At 38.3% G+C, this 20,154-nt stretch overlaps 1 protein-coding gene and 2 pseudogenes across 2 annotated transcripts; all 3 read left to right on the top strand.

The window, feature by feature from the left end:
• Nucleotides 1-539: 539 nt before the first annotated feature.
• On the top strand, nucleotides 540-5,069 carry LOC111342695 (uncharacterized; annotated as a pseudogene).
• A 7,310-nt stretch (nucleotides 5,070-12,379) lies between these two features.
• LOC111342701 (uncharacterized) lies at nucleotides 12,380-14,449 on the top strand. The gene is made up of 2 exons (XM_022949802.2): nucleotides 12,380-12,539; nucleotides 13,434-14,449. Exon 2 carries the CDS (start codon nucleotides 13,437-13,439, stop codon nucleotides 14,148-14,150), a length of 714 nt encoding a protein of 237 aa, XP_022805537.1. The 5' UTR covers nucleotides 12,380-12,539; nucleotides 13,434-13,436; the 3' UTR covers nucleotides 14,151-14,449.
• A 2,190-nt stretch (nucleotides 14,450-16,639) lies between these two features.
• Nucleotides 16,640-19,217, top strand: LOC111338714 (uncharacterized; annotated as a pseudogene). The gene is made up of 3 exons (XR_015988653.1): nucleotides 16,640-16,709; nucleotides 17,620-17,699; nucleotides 18,088-19,217. The product of XR_015988653.1 is annotated as an uncharacterized LOC111338714 (transcript).
• The last annotated feature ends 937 nt before the right edge of the window (nucleotides 19,218-20,154 follow it).

Raw genomic sequence — 20,154 nt, 5'->3', positions numbered from 1 at the left:
AGTTTGCGAGGTTTGTATACAACACGATGGTTGCAGTCATTGATATGTCGCTTTAAACGTTAAACGAGATTTAAGGTTAAATCTTTCTCGATTTTTTTGCGTAATTTACTGTGACTGAAACTTTGCCAATCCCGTGAAGTTATTTCGTCGCACGAGCCACGCAGGTATGTCGAGCAACTGGTACTTGCGCAACTTTCTGTGCGTGCTAAAATCTAATCTCACCTTCGCTTGGAAAAAAAAAAAGAAAAGCTAAGCGTGGAAACTTTTGCTTATTAGATGTGGGTAGATGACCCTGCACCATTAAGCTGACATTTGCAATAAAGCAAACCCACCCTTTCCATCCAATATTTCTTGGTCTTTGGTTTTGTTTTTCTCTATGGAAGCAGCATCGGATCGATTCCCAATTGCCCACTTTCATATCGTGAAAAACTTGGGCGAATTTTGCCAACGCCGGACAAAATTTCCGGGAAAGTTAAAAGTTATTCTGTGTATATAAGAGCGGCAAGTTTCGTATCTGAAGAAAACCTATGTTTGCAGACATGAATACCTCCAAGAAAGTAGATTCAAAGGGGCCATATAGTTTAGCAGTGAAATTGAAGGACGTTAATTTAGCTGAATGGAGCGTAGGAGATTTAAAGTCTGTGTTGACAGAGATGAAACTGAAGGTTGCCGGAACGAAGAAGGAGCTTCTCGATCGGCTGCTTCCGTTTGCCAGTGACAACAATCTGTTAGAAAAGAAACTTAAAGAGGTGAAAAAGATTTATGTTTTTCAAACAAGTATGGATCCAACTGAAATACCTCCACCATCGTCTGTATGGAGTACAGACAAATCGCTTTTTCCCCTAGTAGACGCGACAACCATAAGTCAATACACTGGATTCAAGAGACAAGGTCGCAAAGGACAATATCGCAAGGCCCAGAAAATCATCGTCAGAGCAGTTGCTTTGATTTTGTCCAAAAAAGTTAGTATTAACTTGTTTCAGTTTTGCATCTAGCTTGTAAGTTTTTAGGTAAGTGTTAGTACTTGAACAAAACGTACCTTTTTTCAGTGTAAACTTTGCAATCCCACCAGATTTTCAGCTATCTCACTCAGGTTACAAGTCAAAGGGAATTTGCTCGATTGCTCTCAAATTTTCACAGTAGCTAGTTTTACATCTAAACAACAAAAACCTGTCTCCGAATATTTTATTTCTAAATACTGTTTTCCAGAGCGATTTTTGTACGATCACTCTACACTTTCTTTAATCCTATTTCGAAAATTTTCTGTAACTTTTCACTGAAATTGAATACGGCAAAGCGCAGACACGTTTTTTAGCGCTTTGGCCCCGGAAACGGAGGAACACATTAAATAAGCGTAAAAAAAAATTCGCTTTGATATGTAGCGTTCAAAAGGTGATTCGGGCGCTCGCATTTAGAAGTCGTGAAAAATTCGAAATTTATTATTTTTCAGACATTTTAGTATAGTCTGATAGCCAGTCCTATAAGCTTTGATTTGATATAGGGGTTTAGATATCTACAGTTTAAACCGGACGCTCTACATCGCTTGCACGTGAGAAACCCTGAAGGTGCACGGTAACCTTAAACAGTTTAATTTGACGTCGCTAAGATTAAAAATTTCGATCTGGCAATCGGTGAATTAAAGATTAAATTGCTATGTCATTTTAAGTGCTGAAGATTTACATAAAAAATATCTGACTTTGTGGATCAAGTGACGTTGTCATCGCAGATTGGCTCCCATTCCAATCAAAGGCTCCTTAGAGCAACCTCATGGTATGATCGCGAGTTTTTGGCGCCCTTGACGTAACCTGCGATCTGGCTTTCTTAACTTTGGAAAGATATTTTGATCGTGGGCAACACGTGCTGGCACAATTGTTGTGTTTGTAAGCGTTTTGATAGAGAAAAATTGTCTTAAACTACGAATGTGTGAAGAATTACAAAGATACCGGCAGCTACAAGATGAAATCAACGAAGTTTCACACACACAAAAAAAACGAAGTTTCACGCTTACCAATTTGCAGTAAGCATAAGATCACTTCATATTTGCGGTGTTTGGGTCTTCACGCACGAATCGTTCATGTTATCGTCACTTTTAGGACTCAGGCGCCCATTTCTTTGCAGTCGAGTATTCTGTAGCATATTTCCTTTCCATTTTTGGCTCCACAAAGGTATGTTTTTATCAAGTTTGGAGTAAAAAAACTATCACGCTTCAAGGGACGGGACGTAATATTGAATCTGTCCAAGTAGTTTGGCATATTCTCGCCTGCACGCTCGCCAGCAGATTCTGTTAATCGGTAGCCAAGAGGCAGAATACTTAGTTGTAGAAGCGCAACTTCTCTCCATCTCCAAAGAGCTTCGCCATTCAGTTGGACTTGAAACATGGGATCGATTCACAAAATGGACAAAAGGAGGAACTGTATTGATCAGCAGGGGATGGATCGGGGTTTTTTAATGCAATCGTAAGAGTCTGGAACTCTCTATCTATCACAGTTAACCTAGAAAGCTTTTTTCATTAAAATGCCTTCAAGTATGTTTTTAATCAAACAGTATGAAACAAAATTTCCAACTAATAGCATTTGTTACTATGGATTGGTGTGTACTTGGAATATTTCAATATTTTCACGCGATAGATAGATTTATTTTGTGCTCTTTCGATTTAATATGTCGCTAGTGTGTGGATTTTAGCATTTATAAGAATATTTTTTTTCTTCTGCGCTATTTTGATTTTCAAGTTTTATTCTTACCTAGACGTGTGCTTATAGCATGTGCCTAAGCGTCCCGTTCCCACCCTGCCGCATTGGATATAGTTAGCTTTGTTTTGTTTTGTTTTGTTTTGTTTTTTTGTCTTCATTTGCTTATATCCTCTCATAACCTGGTGTTCATTAAGCTTGATTCCTATAAAAAGCAGCATTAATAAAAGATTGAATTAATCTACTTCAAAAGAATAGTAAGTATATTTTCAAACTTCCAGCGCTGATTGATTAACCGACTAAATTTGAAATTTAACAATAATGTAATTAGAACAGCAACTTTGCTGTTTCTAACCTGTAGCCCCAGGGCTCTGATTGAGTGAGTACTTTAAAAAAATATTGATAGAAGAGAAATTGTTTTCCCGTGTCAGTTTGGGACAGATTAAACATTTCATGAAATGGAATAAATATTCTGCCTAAAAAAAATTGGACGCTTTTTGCTTTAAAGGAAGTCTGCTGCTCGAGGTGTTATTATTCTACAATTTTAAAGCATTCTGCGCTGCCTAAAGCAGGTTCCCTTCAGCGAGATATGATAGAAGCAAGGATAATAAACCAAAGGTCAGGAAAATTACTTAAACAACCCTCCTCTTGAAGTGATTACAGGGACTAGTAACAAACAGGAGCTGAAGGATGCAAAAGGAAACAAGATCGGTGAATAAATGAATGAATGACTTTATTTCAACTCGGATGAAAATGAGGCTTGTTAGGCGAGGAAAAATATATGAATATAAGGACAGAGTTTAAAAATAATATAAGCCTAAATATAAATGATGATATGAAATTACAAATTACTTAGTTTTCTTATCTCATTCCTGAAAGGGCCAAATTCGGCCATTAATCTAAGCTTATCAGGTAATGCATTCCAAGCCTTAGCAGCAATGTAAGAAGTCGATTTTTAAAGGCTGTATGTTGTGGTCTTAGCTACAGCCGGTAAAACAAGTTTGTTTTTGCCCCTAAGATTTTTCCTATTTTCTCTTACTTGAAATAAAGATTGAATATACTGAGGCATATTGTTATAGAGGGCTTTAAAAATTATTAAAAGCACATTTTGTTTTCGTCTACAACTTAATGAGTAACCAATCTTATATATATGGTTACCATAATAAGGAACACATGATCCCCTTTGTAACCCGTGTAGCTGCAAAAAGCAACATGTTACTAAAGGGAAAGTTATAAACGGGAAAATTTAGTTACCATAAGCTAGGAACACATGTTCCCTTTTGCTGCGTTATACGTACATCAATTTCATAACATTAAATGTGTATAAATAGAGTTTCTCTTTCTTATTCATCCATCGATACATCCGCCTATAAACAGTTGCGCGTTTGAAACGGGCCTTGCATATGTTTTTCTTTTTTTTTTTTTACTGCGAGTCTTATGAGCACGTCATGTCATACTTTCCAAGTAAATATCCCCCTTAATCCTCCAACAGGAGATGCAGCGGATGCTCCAAAAGAAGAAGTCTTAGGACAATACCATATTTGAGGAATTCCCAAAGGTGCCGTTAGCAACCCTTCTCAAGACTATCTACTACTTCACTCACGATGACCCTCAGCACAGAATGGTGAGAGCTCTGGGCATTAATGCCAGTTTGACTTCAAAGATTTGTAGACGAATGCAAGACATCTGTTCTGTGGATCTACAAAACAGACCATTTATTCCTTTTGGGGGGTCCTGGTACTGTGGCTAAGTGCGATGAAAGCAAGTTCAACCACAAGCCGAAGATAAAAGTAGTGAAGACTAGGCGAATACACAAAAACATCTCTCACTATAACGAGAAAAAGCGGGAAAAAACAAGAACAAAATGAAACAAAACACAGGCATAAAAGAAATCTAGTCAAATGGTACAAAATCAAACTGGTGCTGATGAACCGTCTAAAAGTTAGTTGACTAATAAGTTAAAATCTGCATTTATTTCATCTTTTAGTTCAACAGGCGAAGGAGGGCTGCCCGTCAATCGTGGGTTTTTGGAATCATGTCTTCAGAATACTCTCAAGCAAGAGGCCTTTTCCAGGTTGTAGAAAGAAGAAATGCAGCCACACTGTTCCCAATTATACAGAAATGTCTTCTGCCGGGAACTGAGGTGCATACTGACGATTGGGCAGCGTACAATAGCTATGATTGGGCTGCCCAACATTAATGCACATGAAGTCGTTGTCCATGCCCACAACTTCGTGGATCCTCGCACGCAAGAAGTGGAGTCAGCATGGAGCCAACTGAAGCTGGGCCGCAATAGAAGAAAGGGATTGAGAAGAGAAGATCTGCAATCCTACCTGGATGAGAGGATGTGGCAGCAGTGGAGGGGTGGCAGTTATGACGTAATAACGAGGAATTTTTGCCATTTTGCCTCTGCAGTTTCCTACTGACACTCCAGTTCTGTAATTTCTTTAAAATGAAAACTTAAAACAATTTCTTTGAATGGTCAGACCGTTTTAACATCCAGTTTCTCTTTCTTTAAGCCCTTATACAAAGCAGCCCTTAAGTGTGTAAAATCTTCGATTGAAAGAAAATTGCAAGCTGTCACATTTATTTTTTTTTTATAAAACTCGCAAGTGTATAAGGTCAATCAGTTTCAAAAGCGTAAAAATTCCATTCAAACATTAGGAATATTTGAACTCGTTGACAAAAAAGAAAATGAAGCAAAATTTTATTCTTATGAACAATAATTTCAAATATACCAAAGGCAACTTTGAGAGAAGGCAAATTTCAAGAAATTAGGCTTATTATAGTGTTTACATTTAAGATGCGTATATGTTTTTCTACTAGGCTTTTGCTAAGTTTATTTTTACAATTGTATATGTAAAGTTTTTACAGTTGTATATGTAAATTAGTTCCCTTTTAGGTTTGATTTTATTGTATAGTTCTATTGCATAATTTGTACACCGTTGCAATTCAGCTTCCAGCTGCTATTAAGGTATTCTTCTCAATAAACGTCTAACGTCTTCTAACGTCTAACGTCTAAGTAACTCATGACAAAATGTACATATTCGATGTTACTATTTTGTATATTATGTGTCCAAGGGCATTTAGAAACTTTAAACTTTAAACTTTAATGATAAATAGTCCCAAAAAAAAGTTTTTCAATACCTATTTACAAATATAAATGCTAACTATATCTGACAAGCTATTGTTAAATTCTAAATTCTAACTGTCACTCGATCATTCGTTCATGGCAAGTTTCAGGACTTTCTTAAAGGCCTTTACAGATGTAACGTTTCTCAGGTCTTCGTCTTACATGTTCCACAGAGATACTGCTCTATAGGCAAACGACCTTTGGCCGGTAGCTGATCTGAATAATGGAATGTCAATCTTCTCATTACTACGAGTTATGCGATTATGTACAGAAGATCGTATTTTAAACTCAGCACATAGATATTCAGGAGCTAAATTGTTGACACACTTATAAGCTATAACAGCGTCTCTGAATTTGAGTATTTTGTCAACTGGAAGCCAGTTGAGTTCATCCAGTAATGGCGTTACATGGTCAAATTTCAGAGCGCCGCAGATGATTTTGCTGGCGAAATTCTGGATGAGTTGCAGCTTTTGTATGTTCTTAGATGAGGTATTAGACCACACGGACGAACAGTAGAACATTTTTCCAAAGACAAGAGATTTAATAATTAAAACTAGTCTCTCTATCGAAACAGTATTTCGCGTGGTTGATCTGAACCAGTTTAGTCAAGCAAGAGACTTGCGAGATATGAAGAGACTTTTGGGAGATATGACTAAACAAAAATGACTGGGCATCGATGCGTAATTCAAAGCTGAAGTAATCGTGAAGACCATGCTGCAGGTATTTCTCTGCATCGGAGCCTTGCAAATAGATCAGAGCGGGAAAAACAGATGCGATTTGTGCGACCCCGCCGAGTAAACTTCAATCCCACAGAAATATTTGTGATCTACTCCGAACACTACTCGGAGGACTGTTTCGAGAGATCTGTGTACTTTGAAGGATCTAGGCGAGGAATTCTGTCGGGTTCAGTGCCTACCGTTCAAGAAGAGAAGGGACAAGAAAAACCTTCCTCAGTGCGATCTCGACGCCGGAAAGCGAAGTCTACGAACCTCCACGGATTTTGTCACCTTTACACCTTTAACAGCTCTCTGGCAGAATACCTTACACAAAGAAAAGTACTCGGTGAACATTGCAAATAAGAATGATAAAATAGCCGAATTGAGGAATGAGATTTCTGACCTCAAAGAGCTCACTTTTATACAAAAGAGATAAAAAATATAATTGTTTGCTCAGATTATTAAAAGAGCTGGCTTTAATATCAGCGAAAGCAGAACAAACAGCTTAAGACACAGAGCGTAAAAACACTTTAAAATGTAGGCTTGCAGCCAAAAAACGGAGAAAATTAAAATTTCTTTAAAAACCTGTCAAACTATCAACCATCTGACAGCCAAGTCAGCGTGCTATCAAAGGGTCTCAAATTCATCACAACGCCCGTGACAAATGAATTCAAAATCAGGCCAACTTTTGCGAGATTTATTCGCAAGACGAATGCGCCTCCGATACACATTTCACGGACAAAACAAAGAACCACTTCTGTTTCATATCAAACTGAATGTCACCGGTTCAATCTTCTATCGCCCTTCAGAGCTACTTGGAAAATTGTCATAACGCTACTTGCAGATTAGCCTGCGTCGCAGACAGTCTAAACCGCCGGTATAGACACCCAGACGGACTATACCGGAGATTGTGTGACACGTCCGGCTGCAACGCAGGCTACTTGCAGATCTAAGCCAAAAAATACATTGTAAAGCAATGAGGTCACGGCTCTAAAATATTTGAAACAAACTCTGCTTTAAACCTCACCGAAGCAACACAACAATAGTCATCATGAATAAGACAGAAAAAACAAAAGAGGCCAAAGTGCAACTCAACAACAAAATTCACTTCAAACCTCTCAAAGCACCGACAGTAAAAACCTTTCCAAAAGAGGTCCTTCAATTTATCTAAAACTTGGCCAAAGTCATTGAAAAGCCCTTCAATTTCAACCTTTGGCATCTGTAGGAACCTACTATATAGCATTATATTATTGCTATATAGAGTGTAATGAATGTTGTTACCGGATAAGAGGATATTTGTAAAAATTCATTGAAAACAGCGAAGATAGACAGTATCGACGATCTAGTCAAGTCGATGAGTTTACCCGGGGTACCTTAGTATGTGTGAAGAGTTGGTGTTAGAAGACTATGGGGAGGACCCTTTGAGAGAGATTTGACTAGGTTCCGGGTTGACCGCGTATTAACGGTCTCTCAGCTGCACAAGAAGTTCCTTCCACGCATTAGAAGAATTCCGAACGGCCGTTAATTTGAAATTCTCGCTGGATTGATTGCTCGACAAACCGACTTTTGTGGGATTTTTTTCGGTGAACTTAAAGGGAAACTATTTGGCTTTCGTGCTGCCAAGTTTTGTTTCGAGGGAAAGTATTTAAGTGTTGTTTTCGAGCGATTTTGGCGAGCATGTGTCAACAGAAGTTTCCGACCTTCCCGTATTTTATGCACGGTAATTTAGGGCGGCAAGCTGAAACACATCAAAACGGCTTCAAATTGCGAGGAGAACAACACAGACTACTCTCTACGAAGGTAAGACTTTATTTCTTTGATTATTTCACACAACTTTACATTTACGGAGCTCAAAAGTAAGTCCAACTAAACTACTATACAAACTCTTTAATGATTCGCTGTGAAAGAGCCTGTGACAGAGCTTGGGCTACCTGTGGTACGAGTGACTGGAGGCCAATTTGTGAAAATCGTTTACAGGTTGTTGTGCGAGCTCGAGAAAGTAAACTCGATCTCGGTTTCCCAGAAAACTAAAATGATCCGTAAACTCGATCTCGGTTGCTCAGAAAACTAAAATGATCCAAATGATCCCACATATGAACGAGAGTGAGCTCATGTTGTTCAAGCTGTTAAACCACTTCGGCACACTTGCCGTGTTTTTCCAATGGTTTATTTTGGTGCGGCTGATTATGGAAGCGTTAATGTCGTCCAAAATTTGCTTGCTGATGACATCAATTTCGGACTTGGATGGATTTATTAGGCGACACGTTGGGTGGTCGTAAAAATTTGGTTTATGGTCTTTTAGCGTGACAAGTGCTTCATTCATAGCTAGTTTCTCAATGCGGTCATCTAACTTAAGACGTTCAGCTATTTTGGCAGACTTCGCGTCAAGTACTCTTAGAAGATTATAATTTGATATCTTGTAGGTCGTGGTGACGTTCTCTTTAACCAATTAACCAATTAACCAATTTTGAATGACGACGATTTCGCGCGCACTACACGCAACGAACCTGGCAACTATCGCGTATTTTCAAAAATCTCTGATTGTAACCGTCATTTCTGACAGCCGCCTGATGATTGCTTCGCATGAAGCATGAAACTCAGAGTAGCGAATAGACCACTTTCATAAATGGCTGCCGCATTAAAATTCTTTTGTTTACATATAAATTTGCCTGGGTGGCCTCGTTCTCCAGTACAAAATTCAAAAGAAGACATTATCTCAAGCGAGGCCACTCGGGCAAATTTAAATTTAAACAAAAGAATATTAATCCGGCAGCCATTTATGAAAGTGGTCTATAAATGACCGAATAACCAACTCTTGGATTAATATATATATATAAAGTTTAAAAAATTGCGAGGATGGACAACTTCTGACGTAAAAAATTTTAATAAAAAACGTTTCGGTCAGAGACCTTCTTCAGTTATTTACAACTTTTGAAATAAAAAAAGAGCATTAAATAGGATCGAAGTGCTAATGATTACGTAATTACCGATAACGATTAATGAACTGGTGCTAATAAAAAGATAACAAAAAACCTAATTACAAAGAAAGCAATGGACAAAATACAAGAAACAAACCCTAAAACTAAGAGATAAGAATACTAAATATGTTAATATGATTGGCGTAACCAATTGCAAAGAAGCAATGCGGCAAGCATTAAAAAAGGGAAGGCCCACTTTTAACTACAACTGTAAACCGTAACAAAATCCCAAAACAAAGCCCTTGGAGCCCGAAAGGGCAAATTAGCAACAAAATCCCAGGAGGGGCCCTTAAATGATACAAATCATAATAAGATCCCTTGGCAGGGCCTCTGAGTCCAATCCACACCTAAAGGGCCGATAAAATCCAAGAAAAGGGCTTTTGAACGATCAATTAATAGCGCCTAATATAAGATGGGAAATCAATTATAGCAAATTCTATTTTTTCGAAAAAATTTCCTTTCTTTTATTCAAACCATGGCGGGCCAAAGAGAACAACTGAGCACTCCAATAAGCCTCTTTTGTGATTAAAAGCCTACTGATATCTACAGAGCCACTAGGGGCATGTACCTGATCAATGCATTGGAACGAGAAAACGTCCAGGGTGTGTGGGGTTTTGTTAAAGTGTATCGCTACTTCACAAATTGTTTTGTTTGTGAGCATAGTAGATTTGTGATTTCGAAATCTCACTTTAAAGTCGGTAGTAGTAGATCCCACGTATTGCAGGCGACATTTCTTACAGGAAGCCAAGTAAATCACATTTTTAGAGTCACAGGAAAGTCTAGAGTGAATGGTGTAATTTTTGCCCGTCTGAAAGCTGAGAAATGATTTAGATTCAACAAAGAAATTCTGACAGAGGTCGCATCTTTTCCTATTGCATTTAAAGCAGCCATTGTTATGAGGAATGGTTTTTCTCTCGCTGGCAGTTTTAAAAACGAGATGGTGGTAACAATTCTTTGAGATTTTTCGATCGACGAAAAGATGGTATGATAGAACTTCGAGGAAAAAGTTCTTTCAATTTGGGGTTAGATTGCAGAATAAAAAAATGCTTTCTGATTATGTTGCCTATGTCCGGCAAGTTAGGATTAAATGTAGTAACAAATGGAAATAGTTTCTTCGTTTCTTTTCCACGAGTCCTGAGTAAATTATTTCTAGGGATGGCGGAGGCTTTGGAGAATTGTTTAGAAACTAATTTAGAAGGGTAACCCTGGTTAACAAGGTACTCTTTGTACTCAGCTGTTCTCTCGACAAAAAATACTTCTTCAGAGCAATTTCTTTTCAATCTTGTGGCTACTACAAAAGGCAAAACAAGTGCACGAGAACTAGTCTTAGCATTTGCTCACGTCAGCACTGTACACCTATAGGCAAATGGCCATCTAAGTTGGCAGAATAATTTGAACATATCAACAACGGAGCGACGAAGGGCTAACGCTCGAAACGTCAGCTTTTATAACCGTAACGGTGGCCAATTTACCATTTCAACTTTGTTGATATATTCAAATTATTTCGTTACCCCCACCGACGCAGCGCCAAACAGTTTCTTTAGAAACTATCAGCCTTTATTCATAAGTTAGCAGAAATTGAGTTAATTTTAATAAGACTCGCGCACAAATTACCTCAGGATAAACATATGAACATAAATCTCTAAACAGCTCACAGAAAGCAAAGAGGACTGAAACCTTTTCAAGTAAACGATTGCGCATAGTTGTTTCTTAGTTTGCTGTACTCATCCTGTTTTCATCTTGAACCCCTGTTACCAAATACGTCATGTATTCAGAGTTGACTTTATGGCACAACAATAGCTGAAGTATCAAAATCAACACCCTTTTCTAACCGTATTTGTTTTATCCTTCGTTGTTTGTATTGGCAATTGCAAAAATGAGTAAATAAGCTGTGCGGTAAATGAATAAACACAAAAGACGTACACGAAACTCTATAAACTAAACTTATGCAGATTCCAAGTTCGCGGCATATCACTAATGAAGTTCTTTGCACGAATTATTTTAATCGCACCGAGTGTTTTAGTTACGGTACACACGCTTATTGCTTATTGCAATCGAGAAAGTGAGTTTTATCAACGTTGCTGCGCTAGTTTGGGCCTTTTCTTTTCTTATTGTTGGCTTTTCAGGGCAGAATCACTTATGAATAATTAATGATGTCCAAGCATTCTGTGTGACCCATTGATTTTGACATAAGCTTGGTTTCTTGTACTGTTATACAACTTCTAGTTTTCCTAAGTTCTGGCATGTTTTACCTACAATAGAGCATGCCGTCACAAGTATGAACGATTTGATCGGTTTCCAAATTCTCTAAGGTTTCTTTTGATGATTTGCGCACAAAAAGCTCCATTGTAAAACAATTGCTTTGTGTGTCAACTGGGCGTTCAACAGGATATCAAGCTCTTAGGAAGTTTGAAGACCTCTAGCAAAGCACTTGGAAGTTTGCCACTTAGAGTTGCTCTCCACCACGCCTCGAGTAATTCTTTGATATCTCCCTTCTCAGCCAAATTTCTTTTCTCATCTTGATGAACAAACAATCAAACGTACAATCATGACGTCCCATCAAATTTTCTAGGCCTCTTGGGTTAAGAAATTATTCTAGGTTTGATGTTGTGCTGCGCTTTACGAGTTTATCGTGAAATAATTGATGCTTGCGTCAATTGTGCGTTATATACGTCGTTAAAAGAATTCGGAAAGTTTTTAAGAGAACCTTGTGGCTAGAATTTTTCACGCCCACGACTGTACGCTTCATATTTCAATGGGAACGCAGTAAACTGATCAGCAAAAAACAATTGTTAATTATCAGATAAGTGCAACTGATTACTGTTTGTACAAGAACTGTGACGTAGTTTCGGTGTTTGGCACTCATGAGTTCCAACATGTCTCAGTAGATATAAAGTTAGCACTCCTGGCCAGCGAATTAAGATCCATTAACAAGCCTACGTAGTGAGCTTCTTTGGTCATTTGGGCTTATCCACGTCCACCCTCCTTGAGCCTTCGTGCCAGAGTTGGCGTGCGTGCAATCAAAGTAAGGACACTCAGGATATATTGCTTGAAGCTTAGGAAATAATCGCTGTCAGTCATAATCCTCGTCACAGATGAACCTTTATCCAAACTACGACCAAAAAAATTTAAAGCCTAAATTTATGCGAATTCCGCAAGACATAGCTTTATCAAATACCCGTGTCACTCCTGTTCGGGTTGCCTCATTTGCAAAAGCGAAAGAGCTGCGTCCTAGGGACGGATTTCACACCGCTTCTTAGCAACTAGATATTAAATGTAGAGATCGTTCAACCGATTTCACCAAAGCTGTACAATGATGCATTACGAATTTTGAAATTCGCATGTAAAGCATGTCTTCTTAGAGGGTCTCAATGAGGTTAACCGCCAAATGGCCAAAATATTAAACTTACTTAATTATGTTCCAAAACTTGCCCCAAGTTTATTGCTTTTTTTTTCTAAAATAGTAATTGACTCTTTATACTTATCTGTGAAATGCGGTTTTTTAAGCTCCATATCGTTATCTCCAATATTTCGACGAGAACGAATCTTGAGTATTATTCGTGACGTTTAAAGAGCGAATTTTGTGGAAAGGCAATCATTTTCACCTTGAAAGGTGGCTTGGAACACTGGTAATGCGCGGAACCCTCGTTTAACAACTCGTGTATTCAGTCGAAAACTACGATAAGATTAGTTTATCGGTCTTTAATTTTTAACTGGGATTCTAGGATTTTTATGAAAGTGAAGATGAAGTCAGAAAACAACCATTACCAAAGGTTTTTGAAATTTCAAACAATACCTAGGAAAAAATTCAATGGTATTTTTGTCTTATCGGTTCAGAATCTTATCATTTCACTGAGTCATGTCAAGCGTATTGTTGCTTGCTTCAGTTACTGAGTTGTTCTTCCTTTATGAAATCTAGATCATGGGGACAGCCGTTTCACAAAAAATCAAGGAAGAACAGGAAAAAGAGCAACAACAGGCACAAGAAACCCTGGAAAAACTACAGATGCTGCAAGAGATGATGGTTAACAAAGTTGCTGCCGCTACAGCAACGATGAAGGATGAAGCACGTCAAAACGGTCATCTCCCAATTGTGGCGTTTGTCGACACATCAGAGAAGTATTCTGTCAACGTGTCGGACGTGCCCGCTACTGACATAAATAACGCAGTGAAGGACTTGTTTGGTGGAAACATCTTAAAAGGCCTTGAAGACCTCATCGGCGTGGCCCTCAAAGCGTTATTGGGAAACGCACAAGCTGGTGCAAGTGAGCAAAAAGATTTTCACATCGTCTTTGGCAGCAACTCACTCTTGCGAGTCGACTTCATGTTTTACAAGTATGAGTTTTCCTCTAAAGGAGTCAAAGATGACCTCCAGAATGGGTTCTGTTACTGTACGCAAACTTCTGTTCTCGACCTAAAGAAGGTGAACCCACAAGTATTGTTATATGAGCTCACACGAGCTATTGGCCAAGAAAATATTTCTGCCGCAGTGAAAGAGCTTAAGACGTTGGTTGAATTTGGAGAGGATTTGTACAGCGTCATCAACGAGTTGAACAAGGCTGCCGAAAAAAGCAATACAGATTCCGATGCATCTGATGATGGTCGTGAGGGAGATAACGAAGAACGTGATAAGTAAGAGCCCAAGGAAAAAAAACTGAGCGATTCATAACTCAGGCTATGTAATTGTTTTCAAGCTCAGCAAAATAACATTTTTTGGTAGCGTTTTCCTTGCATTTGCTTCAATGTAACCAAGTTTTCATTTGCTGCATTTCACTACATATAGTGGTGTTGTGAATTAAGAGAAGGCTGAAAGTCTTACTTAAGCTTGACGGAAGAAGTTGTTAGAGTGCCATTACATGTTTTCAGCCTATTCGGTTTAACGGTAGAAATGTTTGTATTAGATTTGTTTAAAATAAAACAATTGCAAAATCCTCAGTTAAATCTATTGGTAAACTGAGCTTCCCTTTCAGAAGTTATCGTCTATAGTCTAAAATGGGGGTTTCTGGACCTCTGGGTAAATATCAAGCAAAGATGAATTTTTCAGCAATGCTCAAACATTCCATGAATTCTCTATGTTTTTGCAAACAAGTAGCCCCCAGCCCTGTTAGATTAGAAATGCTATGTATATTTCCCCCATAACGCGCCCAGTTGCACAAGGACACGATAGAACTTCATGGCCAATCTTCTTAATTCATTTGTATATCTATTCATGTCTATTCGCTTCAAACTGAGCATTTCTATACAAACCATGATTTCCATCAGGAGAGTATGGAGAACATATTAATGAAAAGAAGATGGAGCTGGATTGGTCAGGTGATGAGGAAAGAACCTGATGACATTACCAAAACAGCTCTTAACTGGGCTCTAGAGGCAAAGCGGAAAAGGGGACGTCCCAAGAAAACCTAGCGACGCACTGCGGAGAGTGAACTGAAGAGCCTCAACCTTACCTAGCACTCAATCCATAGACTGGCCTAAGATAGACGGGAGTGGAGAGCTTTCGTTGTTGTCCTACATGCCAGGAGGCATAATTTGCAATGAGATAAGATGAGATGGTTTCCAAGAAAATGTGTTGCAGCGAAATGCGCAATGTCTTTATTGCCGCGGTGATCTGGACCGGGAGGTTCCGGATGACCACGCTAGCGAGACTGTATGATGTTTGGGTTTCCGAGAAAGGTTTTGAATTAACTGTTTAAGTTAAGTTTCCTAAGGTTAATAGTGTTCAAGGACTCCATTTCTATGATTTTAAAGGACAATCGAAGGCGTTATATCACAGTTAGGACACAGATGTGAGTTTTTCCTATTTATTTCAGAGATTTGTTTCTTGTTTATCGCATATTCGTACTCGCTTTGTAATGTTAGGTTCTGTTGTTCTCTGGTAGTTTTCGTTACCGCTCTATTTGTCGCTCTATTTACCGCTGTATTTACCGCTTTATTCATCGCTCTATTCATCGTTTCTATATCCACTAACCACAAAGGAAACCAACAAAAGTAACCATCGCTGCGTGTAAACGAACTGTGATTCTTTCAATAAACTAAGTTGTTTGTTTTTATTGTACGACGTGTGGACAATCGAAAGGCATCAGTGTGGTAGCTCCGCTGCTACAAAATGTTTTGTTAATATTGAAATGCGCGAGAGTTATTTACAAAAACGCAGTTTCGAACTGAATACTTCAGTCCGCCAATGCGTAAATAGCCAATTAAAACATGTCAAAGATCCTAGCTCTTGGATTTCAATCGCACACACATTTCTTAATTTTAGTTTCATCAGGGGATTTTGTCATTGGTTTGCGTAAAAAACTAGAATGTAAATAACCAGGGAAAGATTCCGGAAATTCTACCATTTTTTTATGTCAAAAAAGGAACTCTGATTGTTTAAAACAGTTGAAAATTCTCTATAGGTTTTCAACAAGCAATATAACTTTTACAATAATTTTTTTGCGAATGCTAGTCGATAAGGTGAAAAGCTCAAAAAGCCACCTTTTTTTAAAAAAAAAAGGTTCTTTTTACCCTTTGGGTGAGCATCAGAACCGCACCAGAGACACCTACACAGCACATATCAAAATTTAATATAAAATGAATATTATAAGATTTATGCCAAAAACTACATGTTCATTAAATCTTCCCCTTACATTTATATAACCTAAATAACTTTAATATCTTTATGGTTAATTTCAAAGGCAGTCCGCAGCATTCATAATTTCTACTTGCGACAATTAGACATTTATTTGAACGCGAGGTTTTTTCCAAAAGTAAATGTGAGTTGTTTGGATTTCCATCTTTCTCCCAGGTAGAAAAATTATCTTTGTCTAAAACACCCCTAACTTGCAACCCATTTTGTAACAGGGAGTGAAGGGGGGACTTAAAGATTTGGTAGGAACATCAAGTGGTGATAATAATAAGAGAGGCAACTGCAATCTCTATATTCACCTATCGGGATGATACCAAGCTGTAAAGAAGTAGAGATTCTAGAGGTCACCCCTCGTTATGATAGCAAATTTTCAGTGCACGAGAAGAACAAACTTATTAAACCTAACAAATCCCTACATATCCTGAGAACGCTGCGTAAAGAGGGGTATAATCACTCAGAAATACACCCTCTCTTTAATACAATAGTTCTACCTAATAATGATGCAATGTGCAATGCTCTTAGACCGCTGTTTTAAAAGCCTAGAAATGTTTACGATCCTTGGAAGAGGTGAGACCGTAAAATTTTCAAAAAGTTTTTAATGGTAAAGAACACCCATTTTTACCTATTATGCCTCGTGTTACCGAGGTGGGAACAATAGTGCATTGGCAAGGTAGTGCTCTTGTGCCAAAGACTGAAGTTGCTCAAGATAATGATAATAATAATAATAATAATAATAATAATAATAATAACTTAATATTTATATTGCGCAAATTAACATGTGAATATGATGAAATGCGCATCACAACACTTTTCGGGGGACTTTGGCCGGACTGCATCAGCAGTTTACAAACAATCGAAGGAAACTTATTTGAAGATGCCCCTTCCCCCCCAATCCCAGTAAACAGGCCAGACCACATCACAGTAATTTCGTGAATGGGTTTTTTAACGTCCCCTGCCTAACCAAATTAGCTAATTAGTAGATGCAGGAGACGGGACCTACGGTTTATTCGTCCTCATCCGAGAAGACTGGAATGTCTATCCATTTCTTGATATTATAGAAAGGTAGTGCATTCTCCTCTGTTATTTTAAGACCTTGAGTGTTGGTCCGGCCGGGGCTCGAACCATCGACCTCGACCTCCCGCACAACGGTCCAGCGCTCTAACCAATTGAGCTAACCGGATGGCGGTTAATGAGTTGATGAGTTTCCTCCATTTCAAACCTATTGATGGTTGAGCCTAAATCCCTCCGTCTCAGCCAAACATAAGCCAGGGTTAGAACAATCTGTCTTTGGTCTTGACTGTCCCTTTCCGGTGCCAAGAAGGTTAACAGCCTAGCAAAGTCGTCGCAAAACAAAACGTGACTCTTTTCCAGTAAATCGGTATTGCAAATCCCCTTGCCTACCCTCTGTCTCATCAAACCATTTCCTTACCTTTTTGGCAAGACGATCGGCCTTTATTTCACATTTAAGTGCAGTAAGAAGAAGATTTTGAAGCGATCTTGGGTATTTTGGAAGACGATAACGAAGTAGAAGAACAATTTTCCGTCGCAGTTAGAAATGTAAGTTCAAAAAGTTGCAATTTCGAGTTGTGATTTCGCACTACTGAGCTTAAATTTGCCACAGATGGGCTACTCGACGCGTGTACAAACGAAATTCAACAAACGCTGGTGTAAAAACCATGCTTTTATATTGCCGTTTCTTCGAAGGAAATCTTCTTTAGGGCTCCCGCCAAAACAAGAAATACTTATAAAAAGCTTCTAAAGAGCTCAAATCTCCGGAATGTAGTGATTTCTCGAAATTATTTTAAGTGGTAAACCTTGTAATTGATGGAGCTTCGCGGCTTCACGATACTCTCTTGATCTAAACAAGTGGCCACCGAATTTTTATTTTTAAACTCTTAAGTAGTTTATTTATTTTACAATGGTAATTTTTGTAATATCTTTGTAGGCTCAGCGTCAAGAAATTGTTTGTCATGACTGCGGAAAGAAATACAAAACAAGAGGAGGTTGTGACACACAGAGGGCTACAAAACACAACAATCAACAGGAGGGATTTGAGCAGGTGCAACAGTTAAGCCTGAGTGTTCTTGCAGAAATAATTGACCATGCTGTCTGCAGTGTTAAGGAAAGGAATGTTTTTGCAGAAAATTTAAGGAAGGAGCTCAGCAATGACTCATACCAACAGCTACAAGAAGACAGCAAATAATTCTCTGCTATAAAAGCAATCTATGAAGGATATACAAGAAATGGAGCTGCAGAAAAGTTTTATGGCAAATATTATGCAACAGTTGCCATAAAGTCAACCCAATTCATCAGTGGACTTTCCAGGAATGCAGCAACACTACTTGCAACCAAAGTTGCTGACTATTTGCTGACATACTCTAAGCAACAAAAACACTCTACTGAAAGCAGTCATAATATAAAAACTGTGTTGTCAGATAAGGAGAAAGCTGGGATGCAATATCTTGGAGGTTATGTTCTGCACAACTTACACAAAAAACATGGATGAACTAACTCAGTGAGAGCCAACAAGCTATGGCAATACTGAAAGCTGCGAAACTAGAGAGCATAACTGACTCCGGCCAGAAACTTGTTTCAGCTTTGAATCGTGGGGGACTTTGGTCAATTACTCAGCCTGCACAGCAAATATTTTTAAAAACAGAATGTCATTTTAGGCAATTCACATCAAAGCCTGATTTGCAAAGATTGGATATTTCTGGCATCACTAACAAAGCAACCAGTGATAGTGACATCCTTGCTAACTACAATATGATGATATCAGATGCAGAACTTGAACCGGACAGTCATGTTTGTAAGGATGTCTTGCGTGGCATTGTTAGTCTGTATGTACATGTACGTTCGTTCTCTTTTGCCAAGGATGTCATTCAGCATTACAAGATCAAAGCAACCCAAAGCAAAGCAAGGGCTTTACGCAAGGAAATTAGTAGAAGTTGTCAAGGTGATGACCAACAAAGGCAGGAATGAGACTGTTAATTCACATTTCTGATTTCTTAATTAGTAGCTTATGATCAGTACCACCATTTGCAGTGAGGAAAATAAATGTATTGTTAAGTCTGATTTTTTTTAAACTTTGATTCAGGTTTGTTAAAACAATGAAATTCATTCAAGTTACCAGTGAGAGAGATTATAAGAACTTGGGAATGGATTGTTAATGAATTATACTTCTTGTTTTATATGCTCCTAATAAAATCAAACTTTTATACCCTTTTGAAACAACTATTTCTACTTTCCTGAAACCCTAAAGTGTGTCAGTCAAGAGTATTTTATCAGTAGACACTAGTTGATGACCAATTAACTAAAAAGGGCCAATTAATTATTTTTAATGAAAGGGACTTTACTTAGACACAGTCCTTTTGTTGTCACTAAAACCTCCTACCCCTGTGACTGCATTGAAAAGTCAAATGAAATATAGATGGCCACAATTTTGCAATGACAACAAATTTAAAGGAAAATTGCTTTCTGTCATTGTTAGGTGAACATGCACTAAAAAATCTTCATCAAATGACATGAGATAATTGAGATATTATTCTATAATACAAAATGTACACTGGATGCTATGTGATTAATCTCCTCAATGATGAATTGACTTAATTCATTACAGTTTCAGTTTTTTTCTACATGCTTTTATGGTCTTTCTTGAGAAGAGCAGGTACTCCAAACATTTGGGCATGCACCTTCCCCGACTTCTTTTTCGCACATGAGATGGCAGTCCTTTGACTTCCAGAAACCTTTGTTGGGAAATTGCTCGCCCCGCTAACATGCCTGAAGTGGGTCTTCATTTTATGGGAATTACATGATGAAACAACTGGCTTGTTAATTCACTGGCTTCCACTCCACAGCAAAGTTTATAGCACTCTAGCTCTCTTACAGTTTCACATACTGAAATGTTTCTGACTGAACTATGGTGAGTAAAACAGATGGGATGACCAAAAGCTTTCACAGTGTGTGCAAAACTGTCATCGATCATTATTTCTTCTTCTGGGAGAAGGAAAGG

The sequence above is a fragment of the Stylophora pistillata genome, chromosome 6 (assembly GCF_964205215.1).
Source record: "Stylophora pistillata chromosome 6, jaStyPist1.2, whole genome shotgun sequence".
NCBI lineage: Eukaryota > Metazoa > Cnidaria > Anthozoa > Scleractinia > Pocilloporidae > Stylophora > Stylophora pistillata.
This window is presented reverse-complemented; position numbering and strand designations above follow the sequence as displayed.